Source organism: Ailuropoda melanoleuca, chromosome 2 (assembly GCF_002007445.2).
Source record: "Ailuropoda melanoleuca isolate Jingjing chromosome 2, ASM200744v2, whole genome shotgun sequence".
Lineage (NCBI taxonomy): Eukaryota > Metazoa > Chordata > Mammalia > Carnivora > Ursidae > Ailuropoda > Ailuropoda melanoleuca.
Window position 1 is genome coordinate 26939808 of NC_048219.1, and position 16777 is coordinate 26956584.

At 41.2% G+C, this 16777-nt stretch overlaps 2 protein-coding genes across 7 annotated transcripts in view; one reads left to right on the forward strand and one right to left on the reverse strand.

The window, feature by feature from the left end:
• Window positions 1-1897, forward strand: part of OSBPL9 (oxysterol binding protein like 9) — a 169924-nt gene extending 168027 nt beyond the window's left edge. For 3 of the 4 annotated variants that reach the window (XM_034652487.1, XM_034652495.1, XM_034652502.1), the window contains 2 exons: window positions 412-547; window positions 814-1897. In XM_034652487.1, the coding sequence (XP_034508378.1) occupies window positions 412-547; window positions 814-888 (211 nt within the window). In that variant the 3' untranslated portion in view covers window positions 889-1897. Of the gene's footprint in view, window positions 1-100; window positions 548-813 lie in introns of those variants that run through there. The other variant, XM_034652508.1, reaches the window with a different exon arrangement.
• Window positions 1898-2206: 309 nt separating this feature from the next.
• NRDC (nardilysin convertase) overlaps window positions 2207-16777 on the reverse strand; it is an 87025-nt gene continuing 72454 nt past the window's right edge. For 2 of the 3 annotated variants that reach the window (XM_002915720.4, XM_002915721.4), the window contains 14 exons: window positions 14984-15103; window positions 13619-13670; window positions 12561-12711; window positions 11563-11690; window positions 9591-9753; window positions 7809-7840; window positions 7417-7555; window positions 5527-5574; window positions 5184-5236; window positions 4680-4763; window positions 3940-4030; window positions 3596-3712; window positions 2584-2673; window positions 2207-2426 (listed from right to left, as the gene is read on the reverse strand). In XM_002915720.4, coding sequence (XP_002915766.1) covers window positions 2229-2426; window positions 2584-2673; window positions 3596-3712; window positions 3940-4030; window positions 4680-4763; window positions 5184-5236; window positions 5527-5574; window positions 7417-7555; window positions 7809-7840; window positions 9591-9753; window positions 11563-11690; window positions 12561-12711; window positions 13619-13670; window positions 14984-15103 — 1466 coding nt within the window. In that variant the 3' untranslated portion in view covers window positions 2207-2228. Of the gene's footprint in view, window positions 2427-2583; window positions 2674-3595; window positions 3713-3939; window positions 4031-4679; window positions 4764-5183; window positions 5237-5526; window positions 5575-7416; window positions 7556-7808; window positions 7841-9590; window positions 9754-11562; window positions 11691-12560; window positions 12712-13618; window positions 13671-14983; window positions 15104-16777 lie in introns of those variants that run through there. The other variant, XR_002141996.2, reaches the window with a different exon arrangement.

The following is a 16777-nucleotide window of genomic DNA, read 5'->3' on the forward strand; positions in this document are numbered from 1 at the left end:
CTTTCAAAAGCACCTGGTGTTTGCCAGGAAAGAAAAAGTCAGTGTCTGCCCTTGAGGAACTTACAGTCTAGTGTCCAGATTACAGACTGACTCATTACAGGTCTATCCTCACAGTGCCCTGGGTGGAACTAGGCGGAGAATGCAATATCAATTGTTCCAAAACCGGCTATAGTGCAAATATCGTCTTCCACACTAAACCTTTCTATGGGGGCAAGAAGCACAGAATTACTGCTGAGATTTTTCTCCAAATGACAAGAAGTCTTTTTGCTCAGTTGAAGGGGAATGGAATGGTGTAATGTATGTAAAATATGCAACAGGGGAAAATGCAGTTTTTATAGATACCAAGAAGTTGCCTATAATTAAGAAGAAAGTGAGGAAGTTGGAAGATCAGAATGAGTATGAATCCCGCTGCCTTTGGAAGGATGTCACTTTCAACTTAAAAATCAGAGACATTGATGCAGCAACCGAAGCCAAGCATAGACTTGAAGAAAGACAAAGAGCAGAAGCTCGGGAAAGGAAGGAGAAGGAAATTCAGTGGGAGACAAGGGTAAGCCTGTTTGGGGAGCCTGCCCCAACCTCCCAGTTGCTGCTCCGCCTCTACCCTGAGCTGTAAGTCATTCATTCATTTCAGTGAATGCTGAAGTGAAGTACCATTTTTAAATGAGCATAGTGATGAACAAGATGAGCCCTGGTCCCTGCCTGAAACTCACTTCAGCGTAATGAGGGGAGAAGACAAAAAAAATAAAAAGCATGATATTCTTTGTAGACATACAAAGCAAGTGAGTAACTGAATTCTTCCGTTTTCTTTTACAGTTATTTCATGAAGATGGAGAATGTTGGGTTTACGATGAACCATTACTGAAACGTCTTGGTGCTGCCAAGCATTAGGTTGGGAAATGCAAAGTTTACACCTGACGACCAGGGCAATAGGCATAATTAAGCAACAATCTTCCTTTGGGAGAACCTATTCACTCCCTTCTTATTGCAGTGGTTCCTATCTCAGGGATACTGGACTTTCTGATGCAGATGAACAATTAAAGCAAGAAAAGCTTCCCTTTTTTCCTTTTCTGTGGCAGTTACAATTTTGACTTCAGTCCTGAGAATNACTTCAGGTTTTGAAAACAAGATGTCTGCTTTTTTCCCCAAACCCTGTGCTTTGAAAAGCATTTATAAATCCCGGTCTTAAACCTTGCACACCTAGTATGGCTGTTAAGATATACATCTGTTCCTAGTTCATTTAATCTTGGGTTCTACATACATATACACACACACATATACCTAATGCCAGATTTTTCATAAATACTCCATCTGTAAATATTGGTTTCTCTGAGTTGTTTTAGAAACTTAGTGCAATGTATTAAAATCAAGTGTTAGGAAATTTCATGGCCTCACCTATAACAACTTGTTTTGGAATTGGACTATTAAATTGTATCTAACTCTGGACTATATTTAATTATACTCAGTGCTTCTTAAGGCTTCATAAAGTAATTTTTCCAAATTTTTTTTAAATGTGTTTCTTTCATTACCTGGCAACCCTGAATCCAGGAGCTAAGTAGCTTTATACAAGGACTCTCCTAAAACAATGGAGGGTCCAACCTTTTTCTCAACCCTCCCTCATACTCTTGTGTTCTGTGTTTAGCCCCCACTATGCTATTCTCCAGAGTTCCTTGAACTCTTATACAGTACAGTACACGTAGGGCTCCCAACATTTTATCCAAAAATATTTTATTGCCTTAGAGGGTTTAGGAAGGGGGTTTTAGGTCCCCACCCCATACTGAAACAAAAAAGAAAGAATGCCACAGCAGCAAATGGCTCATTCTGAAGGGCATTACAGAACTATCTAGCTATCTTTATTTATTTAAAAATACATTACATTACATTAAAAAAAAAAAAAACAGACAGACATATTAGCACCTAGCATTTAGGCACTAAGACATCGGTTACATAGGTCCTCTCAAGGTTCTCCCTCTGAGAGAACCAGGATGGGCCAGGGCTTCTCAAACTGCTCCTGCAAGCTTTTTGGTCACATTTTGCACACCCTTCTGCTTTCTATCTGCCAGCTGCTATACTAACCCTTGGTTTTGTTAGTCACAATGTGGGGCGTAGGAGGAGCATAAATCAAATTCTGTGATTGATAGTGCAAAAATTCAGTGGCACTAATACTGTAACTTCTTAAAATACAAACATATTTTTAAATACACAATGCTTCAGGCCAACGAGACTGCAGTTTATTTGACTATTTTATGGTAGGGGAGAAGGTTAAGCGTCGATGTGAAAGCCCTGATATCAGTAATGGGGATGGTAGCGTCTACCAGCAAAGGAGAGGATGGCAGGTAGGTTAGCTGCATTGCTTCACAAGAAGAGTTTGAATCCTCACCAGAAGGGGAACCATCCTCTTCTAGCTCATACTTCCCAAATCCAACGACCTGAAAGAAGCCAAAGACCTGAGGTGAGAAACACACTGATCAGATGGGGCAAAGACCTGTTAGAATCTCTAGTCCCAACCCAAGCTCAGGGAATGGTAACTGGGCTAAATGACTGCTCTGGAAAGGACAGAGCTACAGCTTAGTTAACTATACTCACATGAACGCTGAGCATTTTACTTCCTGGTCCTCTGTGAGCCTTGAACCAGTTGACTAGGTCGGATTTTGAGAATGACTTCAGTGCTTCAATCTTACAGGAGGAAGGGAAGAAAGCAAGCAAGATATGAAAGACTAGCAGTGCATTTTCTGAAAAGGTTGTTATTAAACTAACACACACCCTAGGCAGATTTCTTTGGTTCTGCTTAGCACTGAGCATACCACTTTATTCTTCCAGGTTTCAGCTTGCCCTCAACCTTCCAGAGAAGGATGAAAATGAGCCTCTGTAACACACCTTTGTGTGTTTCATAGCAGTAGTTAACCCTGGCAAATAAGAAAGGGTAGCAGATGCTGTAATTACAGCTGAGTAGTACACATGGAGCCAAAGCCCACCAGCACCTGAGTGCTGCCTCTCGGGCGTGTGCTGAGGCAGGCATACTCTGGCTTGAGAAAATACAGTAACAATTGAAACAAATGAAGAGAAGTTTGTCTTCTAATAGGAAAACTGGAGCACCTTATGAGCTGGGCTGAAACCTCTAACTAAAAGATCCTTTTGCCTCAGCATCCTTTTGTTATTTACCACATGGGGTTATATTATCGGAGAGCGCTAGACTGTAGGTCCCAGAGCTCTTTTTGTAGGTTTTATTACTTTGGGCTAGAAGCAGTCAAAAAGACCTAACACCCAGAATTAATAAATCTGGAGAAGAATTCAATAAAGACCAGAAGTTCTCAATTTTCTTTAAATAGAAACTTTTTTCCTCCACAAATCCTGTAATGAGCCTCAATATAAATACAAAATATAAAACAATAAATATAAAATGTATAAATATAATTTTATAAATATATTTATACATATATATAAAATATAAAACATAAAACAATTATGTTACACAAAACAGTACCAATACAAAATGGGTCTGCTCTCTTCCACACAATATTGATTTACTTGGGATTGTGACTCATAAAATCAGGAGTCCCGATCAGGGCTCTGATACTCAAAACTGTGTTACTACTACCTCATGGGCAAGGCGATCAAAGAGATACTGCTGTGTCACCACTTCGTTCCAGTTCCTATCCACCTCCTCCCCAAGGTGGGTATCCTCGCATTCCTTGAGCTTGATCAGAGCTGTGACCTATTCCACCAAAAAGAGAGACCCTCAGGTATAGCATCACACCAGTTGCCCCAGAACACACATGACCCTGTTCAGTCTGGTTTGTGACCTGCTAGGATCCCTTCACTTGGGACCTGCCAGCAGGATGGGGAGGGATGAAGCTAGGAAGACGTTATGGTCACATTAAGGTAGGGCTACAGAACTCAAAAACTGGCCAAAGGAACAAAAGACCAGGCCAGCATACTCACCTGGGTGTTGAATGCTTCCTCAGTGAGGTTCTCGATCTTCTCCTCAAAGCTAGAAAGGAACTCTTCTATCTTCTTATCAACAACTTCAGAACTGAAACAAAACATCAATTAAAAGTCAGCAAAGGCAGCAGCTCCTCCTGCCCACGGGGTCCTGTCCCCATGCTTTAATAAAACCACCATTTTGTACCCAAAAAAAAGAAACCTGGTCTCAAGCTGAATGCAAAGGAGAAAAAGGGCTAAGGCATGTTTCTAGGAAAGAGACAAGTATTTTCTTCCAGGCCTCAGTACTCTTCCCCTAAGCTGAGTGAGAGAAGAGAACAGAAAAGAACCCAACCCCTAACTCTAGCCCAACTTCCTGATATCCTCAACACTGAAGCAGTGACAACCCAGGCTTCTCCAGAGCTGAGAACCAGTAAGGCCTGTACCCTGGTTCTAGCATAAATGCCAGGTCAGGCATCTTTGCTTTTCTTGTCCTCAGGCCTGCCTAAAAAGAAACACTGGCAAGCCCTGCACAGTGACCACAGGACACCACAGGCCTTGAATTAAGCCCTCTAGGACCACCGGAACCATTACCGATCCATCCTGGATCAGGCCATCTATGACCCACCCTCCATCCCCACCCCCCACAGCTGTGACTAAGTGAAGCAAACCCTATTCAGTCAGAGTTGCCTGAGGTTTAAGGAAGCACCTATAACCCCCACTTTCCAGGCCAAGAATAATAGTTGGGCCCGTCTACTCACTTGTATTTAGTTGCCTGAGTCCCCACGGTGACAGAGAATCCTAGAATCCCAGATGTGTTCCTACAGGTAGGGTAAACATGGTACCTACAGCCAGAATGAAAAGCTCTGTGAACTCAGGTAGTGCCCAGGGCCCTGCCCTCAGAAACTAGACATGAGTGGGAGGGGTTTCTCCACATCCTGACTGGACCTGGAGGTCCTGCAAGGAAACCCACAAATGTGTATGCATCTACTTCATTCTCAGGTTAGGGTGTCCACCCATCTCCTGAACTGAGGACTACACACTAGCTTTTTTCCTTGCTAATCTTTGAAACTTGACCGAACTAAAAACCTGATCATAGTCCAAGATGCAGATTCTAGAAGTTTTGACCGATCGGTATGACTCTAAAGCATGGAAGGACCAGCGAGCTCCAAGAGGCTGCTCAGTCAGGATACCTGATAAAACTCAGCCTGCAAAGTAAGCCCCAGACCTTTATTTGAGCTCAGTGCTCTTGCCAGCAGACTTACCCAAGGGTCTGCTTGGTTCGAAGGAAGTCAAAACAAGGCTCTTCCATGTGCATCTGTAATTCAACATAACTACCCATCAGCCCAACTCCTCCCAGCAGAGAAACCTCCATTTCTAACCCCCAAGTGTTCCACATAACCCCAAAGTCCAGCCTCCCTTACTGCCTTCTTCCTAAATTGCCCAGGCCCCCTGTCCATGCTCATACCGGGTGAGAATACTAAACCACCTCACCTACCAAACAGACCTCCGACCCGTCCCAAGTCCCTAGCTCCCAGGCAGAAAGGCCAGTCCTCATAGTGGGTCAAGGGCTCCTGAACACATCAACTCTCCTTTATTACAACTTACCACAAGCAGCTCCATAAGAGTGTATTCTTTCAGACTCCTGGCACCTGACTGAAAGGAGAGGTTGGTCAGACCAACTGAAAAGCCAAAGGCTTACAGGACTTTTTTAGAATCGAGCTATTCTAGGCAACCAGGTATCCATCCCATTCTTCTTTTTCCCCCAAGAGTTGATCACACCCTCTAGTGCCATACTTTCAACAATCGTCGATGCATCTGCCTTCCCACTTGACTGCAGTCCTGTGAGGACAGAAATCACACTTGACCATCTGTATTCTTGGCCCTTGCACAGTACTGCAGGCCAACATGTTGGTGAGTCCAATAATATCCAACCTGCCAGCTCCTGCCTAAAGGACCCAAAGGACAAAACCTAAAGTCAAGTACTTGCAGTTCAAGGTCCTAAGGAGAAGAGCAGGAAATATTTGGGATCAATGAAGGGTACCTGGACCTATACCACAGACAGAAAGGGTATGAATAGAAGCTTCTAAGGCCACACACAGGGACCCAAACCAGTCGGTAAGAAGCAGATACCACACTTAGGAGACCACATCCTGGCTAGTAGCAAACTAATGCAGTTAGAATGAGAGAGCAGGAAGCCAACAAGCAAGGGTGCTGCTGGTACATCCCACAGGCTCCCGCAGGCTCCTCTAACAGACTCATTTCTGTTTCTTCCCACTTCACTAGAGGAACAGGCTAAAAGCCTGTCTGCCCCACAAGTCCTGCCTAGTCAGACAAGGAGATATCCTGTTCAAAATGCTCTCTGGGAGGAGGGAAGTGGTTCCCTAAAGAAAGCAATTTGTTTTAGAAGTTAGTGCTAAGAGGTAATGGACAGAAAGCACCTCAACAGCCAAGGTCTTATAATATGAAATCTCGCCTACAATAGCAAAAGTACCATGGATTTTGAGCAGCTGAAACACCGGAAACGTGCACAGGGCTAAGCAGGGCCAGGCCAATCATTTATGAACTTTGGGGCACAGTAGTCATTTCAACTTCAAATAAGCTCAGAACAGAGAGCCTGGGTGGTTCAAGTTGGTTAAGCATCTGCCTTTGGCTCAGGTCATGATCCCAGAGTCCAGGGATCTGTTCCTCTATCGGGCTCCCTGCTCAGCGGGGAGTCTGCTTCTCCCTCTCCCTCTGCCCCTCCCCCCCCATGCTCACACATATGTGCTCGCTCTCTCTCACTATAGGAGCCCCAGTAGGAAATCTGAGATCAGTCTAGACAGGCACAGGTCCCCATTGTCCTAGAAGTAAGTGGGACTAACCATAAATTAAGAGCCAACTGAGATTGTTGCAAAGAACTTCCTTAAGCCCCATCCCACCTTTCTAGAATGGTGTGGAAAGAACACAGAATCTGAGGACACAAGGAACAGATTCAAGTCCCAATTAGTATGACCTCAGGCAAGTAAGGGACTCTGGACCTCAGATTCATCATCAAAACACAGGTGATAAATCCTTTATCTCAGATGCTTTGAAACTTAATTATGATTCTAGTAGCCATTCTGATTGCTATATATTGATTGCCTGGCTGTTTACTTTGGTCTCTGTTTCAAAACTGTCTTTTTAACAAATGTCCTCCTGCTACTTGGGGTTTTGTCAGGGGAACATGTAGGAACTGCCAACCACTCTTCAGTCGCTGTCCCTCTGGACTAGTAGTTGCATGATTCAATGAAACCCTATGATTGAAAAATGATCCATTTCGCTAACAGGAGCGATTTTAAATGCAATTGCTTCAAGAGGACAAATGACCCTAAGGATAAAAACTACAGAGGTAACTACAAAAGGGCCTTGAAAAATCATAGGGTCACTACTCCCAGGTACTTTGGACCTTCCACCAGGCTTTAGCACCCTACAGGTACTCAGCCATGAGGATGGCTGTGTGTAAAGGGGCCAACTGACCTGGTAGTACACAGTGACTTCAGAATTGGCATCACCCTTGTTCAGAGCTCTCACTTTGCACAGGTGGTGGCCACTAGGCAGCTCTACCACCTGGAACTGCACAGGCATCTCCTGCTCCAGGGGCATGAAGTTCAGCTTGCTGCAAGAGAATGAGTCTGGGTCACTGAGCAGTGCCTTTATCCTCTCACCCCCACCCACAAACTACTGTGAAGAGGAGGTCAGGCCATCCACAGTCCCTTCTGAATTCCTTTGCTTATATAACCAGCCTCAAGAAAACGTACCACAAGGAGTATCATCCATTGTGGATTTAGTAATAACTGAGCTGTGGCTCAAGGCCCTCCTGCTGGAAGGAATATACAATTCCTACAGAGAAAACATAAACCAATACTCACTCAACAACATATTTCAGGAAATCCATTGATTCCTAGGAGGCAAAAGAGAAAAAAATAACTATAGCACACTCTCTTGACATTAATTTCAACCAGAACCAACTAATATCAATATTCTAATTCTTTAAGAAGCAGTGGCTAGCATTAGAAAAGCAGATATAGTCTGTCAACCACATTGATTATGATTGTTGAAAATTCAGGGGCTCTCAACTGGAACAGCTCCTCCTTTGTTCTCCCATTGCTATTCTATTTACCTGTACACTGTGACCTGATCAAGCTTAACTGTTCAGTAGCCCACCAGGCTCTGTCCTCTGTGACACTTGACTGTGTTTTCAAAACCTCAGTCTATAAATATAAAACGTGGCATAAAGAGCAACAGAATAACACTTAACACTGAGTGAATGCATCCTCTCCCCTCTCAAGACTTCTGTTTTCTTATCTATAAAATGGGGGATAAAAGGAAGTGTCAGCTCATCTTGACAGTGGTTTCTACCTGGAGCAATTCATGGTACTACCTCTGGACCAAAAGGACCCCTGGCCCATACTCCCACTGTGCTCAGAAAAGCAGGCAGCTATCCTCTCTATGTGGGTTGAAGCTTTTAAACTTCTGTGGGGAGGAAAGAAACTAAAGCTGGTTTGAGGGTTGGGGAATAAAGACAGAGAGGAAGCGGAGAGGAGACGGCAGCCAGTCTCAAGAGTGGCCAGTTATATATTCCATCAAAGGGCCAGTCCTGAGAAACTGGGAAGCCATGAAGGAAGGTGGTCAACAGCCAAATAATTTAGGGAGAGTCCCAAACGAGCATTCTTGGCTGGAAGAGGCCTTAGTTAAAAGATCCACAGACCTATCCCACTCAGTATGTATCAGAACAAAGTCCTCATATGCCCCCAAACCTATTTTTCCTACTCCTCCACCAACCCACTGGTTCAAGCAAGAAATCCAGGCATCATCTTAAACCCCTCCCTCCTCTATCACCCCCACATCCAATTAGTCACTGAGTTCTGGCCATCCTCTACCTCACTATTTCTTTTTCATTTACTTTGCCTAAGCTCAGGCTTCATCATCTTTTGCTTCAACATGAGGATGGGGGGTAAAAGCACATAACAAAGTTTAGCATCTTCACTATTTTTAAGTGTACAGTTCCACAGTGTTACATTTATTTACAATGTAAAACGGAACCCCAGAACTTTCTCACTTGCAAAACAGAAACTCTATACCCATAAAACAACTCCCCCTTTTTTCCATCTTCCCAACCCTTAGTAACCACTATTCTACTTTCTGTTTCTATGACTTTGACTACACTGGATACCTTGTATATTCTGGAATCATGTCAATTCTTATAACAGCCTCATAACTGGTCCCTGCATCTTTCTTAACAACAAATCCCTTTTTAGATGCTTCATTGATTTTCCATTTACTACAGGATAAAGCCCAAGCTCCTTAACTTGACACACAACTTTGATATATAAGTTCTGCCAAAGTGTGTATGTGTGTGTGTACACATCCCTCACCACACCCCAGAGCTCCCACTTTAAACTGTTGTTTCCACACACAATCTTCAACAAATAACCAATACCATATATTTACCAAATCCATTTCACCCAAAGCCCTGTCCATTATCAGCAGTCGTCTCATTAAGAAAGTCTTTCCCAGCATCAGAATGGCTGTGCTAGGACAACTCTGACCTGTCAGAACTACAGAGCTTCCCTTTTTGGAGAACTACTGCAATTCCAGAGCCCACAACAGCATTCAGACCTCGCCAAGAGAACAGAGCACCTCATACTCACTGTGCTTGTGACATTTCCTTGTACCAGGCCTTCAACAAAGAGCTGGGATTTGAACTCCTTGACGAAGCTCAGCAGAGACTCAAGGGAAAGGCCATCCATCAAAGCCCGGTACTTGTCAATCATAGACCAACGGGCATATTCCAGGATTAAAAGCCGCACATCTCTATTCAGAGGGCAGAAAAAAAAGTTTCGTTTTGAAATGAATGTTTAGATAAAAAAAGATTTGGTTAAGTTTTTACAGATGATGTGTTTCTAAAGAGACACAATTTCTATCATAAGATGGGAGAAACAATGTCATAATCACCAAAAACCATTTAAAATTACATTTACCAAACTATACATAGATTTGCTCACTGGTACAACTCATCTGTCTCAATTGCACAATAAAATATTTCACATTAGTTGCCAGATGAGTCACACACCAATTCAGAATTATTACTATTTTTATTTAAAATTCCATTAACATTTTATTAATTACTAGAGGCCAGCATTATGGGAACCTATTACTGTGGTGACAACACAGTAAACATAGTGGCTCTAGGCCAGAATCAGACTAACCCCTATTCCACATCACCCCAACTCCTCACCATCCCCAACTCCCCTCCTCCTCACACTAAACTATTTAAACTTGGCAAGTTACTTAGCATCTGTGACTCAATTTCTTCATTTTTAAAACAAGAAAAATAGTAATGGCTACCATTATAGGGTTTTGGAGAGAAATAAATACATACATATAAAGGTTTTGTATCTAGCAAATAATGACTCTCCAATAAATAGGTATGATTATTAGTCTACCACATTTTCATGAAGTAGTATTCAGGAGTTCTTGGATACACAGGGCTAGTTTTCATCCTATTGATAGTTCTAGACAACTCGCCTTTCCAACTTACATTTGGTTATTAGTTTTTATAACTTTTTGTGACCAGATTATCAGTTATTACAGGTCTCTTAACTGCCACCTGCCCTGCTTTTGCATTTTGTTCACTTATGGGCTCCTTATGACTTTGTCAAAAGGGGGAGAAGAGGGATGGGGTAACTGGGTGATGGACATTAAGGAGGGCATGTGATGTAATGAGCACTGGGTATTATATAAGACTGATGAATCACAGGCCTGTACCTCTGAAACCAGTAATACATTATATGTTAATTAATTGAATTTAAATTTTTAAAAAGTTAAATAAAAGAACTGACCATGAAATAAATAAATAGATAGATAAATGTGTCAAAAGTAGGGCCTCTATATAAGGTTGTGCTGTTTGTTTACCATCTATAGATGCTCAGCACGGAGGTCAAGCAGGGGCTTGCAAGTCATGTGCACAAAGGGCTGTGTCTGCTCAGAGAGGACTTTTTTCTCCCTCCCACAGAGGCTCTACCCGCTGACAGAAGGCACCAAAAAGGGGTACTTTTTCTGATTCATACAGAGGTACATCTAGGCTACCATTAGCCCTGGACAAAAGAACAGGCTCTAATAAAAGGCTCTGGGGTTATGAGCAGAGGGTTGAAACATTATTATGCAGACTGTTAGAAGCCTTTTTAGTTTCCTCTGGAAACTTGGCTGAATTCTGGATAGTTGCAGATGCCAGATAAGTGATGGGTTAAGCAATTTAGCTGAACTACCTCATCACAACACCCAATACACTAAAATCAGTAGGAAAGCAATTTTGAGCTATAACAAAGCCAGCACTTTAACTGTTACTTACTTACAAACTTTGGAAAAACATCCCTGTTTACCTTTATTTAGCCTCTAATTAAGTATAGTAAGTAGGCTTATTTTGGTCCTACTCACAGACAGCTACTTAAGCTAGGTTTAGAAGGCCTATAACTCAATGGATGGTTTCCTAAACCACAGCCAATTCTAATTTGTTTGAAAAACAGCACTGAAACTACAGCCTTATTTCACACACCTAACCCCAGAAAGGCAAATACTTTTAGGCCTTCAAAATATAAGCTGATCGATCCTATGTATACCCACTTGGCCAGAGTTTCGGGCTTGATGAGGATGTTAAAGTAGGTCTTCTTCAACTGCTCAGTTATCATTGTGAAGACAGCTGGTGTGGAACTGAACTCCGCTAAGTAGTCAATAATGAGCTGAAATAGTAGCTAGAAAGAAAAGAAAGAAGCACTTTAAGTAGAGAAGCATGAAATCCACTACATTTTGGGGCAGGGATGGAGGGAATGCTTCCCATTGGATTTTACCAGCAGGGGCCCAGCTTGGGAATAGGTATTTGTAGGAGTACTGGTGACTCAAGGACCTTCAGGAGCTAAAATCCTCAATAACTGTGAAATTTGGAGCAATGATTCCTCTTTTTCTTCTTTAATTTTTGTGTTCTTAAACATTTTCTTCTTCCAAATAAACTTAATTTTTAATTTAAAAAAAAAATTTTTTTTAAGATTTTCTTTGACAGAGAGAGAGAGAGCACAAGCAGGGGGAGTGGCAGGCAGACGGAGAGGGAGAAGCAGTTTTCCCGCAGAGCAGGGGGAGCCTAACGTGGGACTCGGTCCTAGGACCCAGGGATCATGACCTGAGCTGAAGGCAGTCGCTTAGCCAACTGAGATACCCAGGCGCCCTAAACTTAAATAATTTTTTATTCAGTATCTCCACTGCCCCTAAATGTGACTTTAAGTGGGAGAACATTACATTTATATATTAATTTTGGAAGTAATGACAACTTTCTATCAAACCGTCCTATCTAGTGTTGGCTGCAGACAAACTGCAGGGAAGCAAAGGGAAGTGAAATCAAGCCTGAAGCAGAAGCTGTACTGCGTGCGTCGCTAGTAATTAGTGCGTATGTTGCTCTTACGTGTGGCCCAAGTCAGAACAGCTGTCACCGGCCAAGAAAACATGAGAACCCACATTAATAAACATTTCTGTGTATAGCAACCCATGCATAAGCCTCTATACTTGGTGCTTTAGGGGAAACAAACAAAATTTAAATCTCTCTATAAGCAAAACGGGACACTTGTACTTACAGGTAGTTTGTGGTTGAATCCTTTCACTCGAATAATTAAACCATGTTCTCCAGCTACCAACTTATACTCTAGCTGGGCCACATCTGCTTCATAAGCTGGCTCCGCAAGGTTATGGGTAAGGATATTGACAAAGATATCAAAGAGGACCACACTGAGAATATAAAATGCAAACAGCACCATTAATTGGCAGAAATAAACAAAAACAAATGTGCTTTGGAGTAGGAAATTTCACTTTTAAAAAAGTGATTACACTACTCCAGAATGTAGTTCAAAGGTAAATACAGCTTACCCAGGGCTCAGTTTTATAGGCACAATACAGAACACCTACCTTCAGCAGAGCTTCCCAATCTTTGTCATGTTATGCATACATATAAAATGTTAATGCTTATACTGAAAAATGGGCTAAATGTAAAAGGCATAAAAATAACTGACCCAAAGGCTCTGGCCATTCCTGCAGCCCAGGTCTTCTGACTGACAAATTAAAAATCAGAGGGAAGGGAGGCAGTTAATACATTTTTTCAAGTGGTATTAATAAATATTAGTGCTGCCTGTCATTCTCAGGTTAGATTCCATAGTTCAAGTGGCAAAGGAAAGGAAGAAGTACACTAACATTTCCTGAGCACCTCCTAGGATTCAGGCACATGGTAAGCTGTGACCTCCCACAGTGCAATTATCTATATAAATACATAAGTTATTTGCTACAAAGTATAATCAGATTCCTTGTCAGTTTCTAGACACAGGATCAACAGATGCATTTGTTCTCATTACAGACTGGAAGTTAATCCAAACTCATTTCTAAAGAACTTTCTCAATCCAGTAATACTATGACTACCCTATACTACAGCATGTTTTATTACTGGGTGCTGGAATTGGAGCAGCCACAATTCCATTTCAATGTTCAGTATCAATACAAATAATTTGGGTCACAGAAAAAAATACACAGATCAGCAGCACAGCTCAGTACTGATAGAGAAAATGACAGAATGATTCAGAATGAAACAAACAAAACAGTTTTTCAATAAGAAACATATTTTCCAATAAAGAGGACAATTGCTTACTTTGCTGCAGACTTCTGTATCAAAGGTGAAATCAGATGGAAACGTATATACGCTAAAAAAAAAAAAAAAAAAAAAAAAAAATCTCGGCCAGAAGCCTCAAATATTTTAGACATCTGCCACATGTCCCTAACATCGCGTTTTCTAAAAATTCTGAAATAAACTACTAGCCCTTAAATCCTTGTTACATCTTTATCCTGAAGTTATCTTTTAAAAAGTAATATTTACCATTCTAAATAGTATCCCAAAGGCACACTTTAGTCTATGGGAAGGCCAGATACATAAACAGATAACACAAAGGAGCCTAGGAATACTACATTAATAGCTTTGGTCAGAGAAAATGTTTACAGAGGTATACATGTCGAAAACACTAAAGAACAATCCCAAAGCTCACAGCAAGTAACAGCACAGACTTTCCAAAGAAGCTGAATAAATGTTAAGAATATTTTTAGAAACAGTGGTAATTCAAGAAACACCTTTCCAATAAATTTAAGAATCCCTGGGAGCCGCAGAACAGCTGTGTTGAGGTTAGGGATCTGGATTAAATGGAACAAAGGGATTTTTTTTTTTAATCCCAAACTGCTTCAGTAAATTCCTATGCTATGCACAAGAACAAAAAATAAAAAAGGAACACAGTTTGGGTTAATACATTAAAGACAAGAACTCTGGAGTCTATTTAACAGTATACTGTGATTCTTTTACGATAAAAGCAAATGGTAGAGAGCGATGGAGGATATTTCCCATTTGTAATGCTGGAACAGGCTAGCTAGCGTGTCCAAGAATAATCTCCTTCGGCATACTCTTATTCTCTTTTTAAAAATGTTTAGGGGCGCCTGGGTGGCACAGCGGTTAAGCGTCTGCCTTCGGCTCAGGGCGTGATCCCAGTGTTATGAGATCGAGCCCCACATCAGGCTCCTCCGCTATGAGCCTGCTTCTTCCTCTCCCACTCCCCCTGCTTGTGTTCCCTCTCTCGCTGGCTGTCTCTATCTCTGTTGAATAAATAAATAAAATCTTTAAAAAAATAAAAAGTAAAAAAAATAAAAATGTTTAAAACATACCACCCATTCCCTAAGATGCCCCCATACCTGGCTCTGCTTTCATTTAACTGCAAGAAAAATATTTTAAAACAATTTCATTTTAAGCCTTGAATCCTTATTTATTTCCTAGAATCTGTAATGTATACAAGGATTTCTGTGAAGGCACAGGAGCGCAGTATGGATATGACAGATGAGCCTAGAAAAGATCTTCAACTGGAAGAGGAAGGAGGAAAGGGAGACAGGTGACAGACACAGAGAAACAGGTTGCTACCAAACTGGAAAAAGAGTTGCTATACTTATTTCACTCCTTTTAGAGAGGGAAACATTTTACCTTTGGGAATTTTGAATTTGTTGTCTTTCTTATACCACAGGCAACCTTGTGGAGTATTCACAATTTTAACAGGGTATTCTGTCTCAGGGCAATCAAATGCCTTCAACATGAAGTCCGTGGCTAACAAAAGAAAAAACAATTCATTCCAGTAATTCAACCTGATTCCCAACAATCTGTTCTTGGTTTTAGAAGTCTAGATAATTTCTCCTTGTGGCAAAAATAAGCCAAATTCAAACGCTAGAATATAATAAATTAGTAGAACACAGAAAATTCTCTTGCCCTTAAACTAAATGAACTCTGAAGATCTGTAATTTCCTAAAGATTCTGATCTCTCCACGTTCTGCTTCTTTGTCTTTCTCAAAGATAGTCTTAACTTTAAGAGGGAACTTTAATCAGGATAGCTGTATAAACCAATTTATAAACAAATCCATTCTTGAAAGAGAATGCCTTCTATCAACCTTACGGACATTTGAAAGGTAACAAAAAAGTTCTGTTCTAACAAAGTCAAACTTGGGACACCTGGATGGTTCAGTCAGTCAGGTGTCTGTCTTTGCCTCAGGTCATGATCCCAGGGTCCTGAGATCTGGTCCCTGCTCAGCAGGGAACCTGCTTCTCCCTCTGCCTGCTGCTCCCTCTGCTTGTGCTCACTCTCTCTCTCTGACAAATAAATCTTAAAAAAAAAAAAAAAAGTCGAACTTGTCCTCTAAGTTAATGAAAACATACATTGTTTTATCAATATGTAGGTGAGAAATAGCTACTTAAAGGAAAACAATAATAGAAAAAACTACTTGTTATATTTATTAAAAAGAACTGGGTTGTTTATCGTCTAAAATACGTGAGACTTTTTAAAAAGTCTTTTGTTCTTCTAATTGAGGTTAGATCCACAAAACAAAATCAACCATTTTAAAGTGAACAATTCAGAGGTATTTAGTACACTCATAATGTTGTACAACCACCACTTCTATCCAGTTTCAAAACATTTTCATCACCCTAAAAGGAAACCTTTACACTCCATTAAACAGTCACTTCCCATTATCCACTCCCCCAAGCCACTGGCAACCATCAACTTATGTTCTGACTCTACGGATTTATATATCCTGGATGTTTCATATAAATGGAATCCTATATGACCCCTTATGTGTGGCTTCTTCAGCATAACGTTTTCAAGGTTCATCCATATTGTAGCATGTACGTACTTATTTTTATGACTAAATATTACTCCTTTGTATATATTTACTACAATTTGTTCATCCATTCATTCACTGATGGACACATGGGCTGTTTCCCATTAATGAATAATGCTGCTGTGAATATGCATGTCCATGTATTTGTTTGACTACTTGTTTTCAATTCTTCTGGGTATATACTTAGAAGTGGAACTGCTAAGGAAAATGGCATTCTGAGTAAATTAGTTATATACAACTGTAACCTTTGACCTAAACCAGTAGCTTTCTCATAGAATGTTTCCCATTGCAAGCTGGTAGACAGGTAGACAGATACACACACATAAATCTACACAGAACAGAAATTCTTGAAATAATACATTTTCTTTATAAAGCAATTAAAACATTTTGCTATTTTCCATCCTAACTGGTTCTTTTTAATGCTTTCGTAACTCATTACACTGACCTGACAACCCACTGCAATGACTTCACAAACCTTCTGGTTTAAAAAACACTAAACAGGGGCGCCTGGGTGGCACAGCGGTTGGGCGCCTGGGTGGCACAGCGGTTAAGCGTCTGCCTTCGGCTCAGGGCGTGATCCCGGCATTACGGGATCGAGCCCCACATCAGG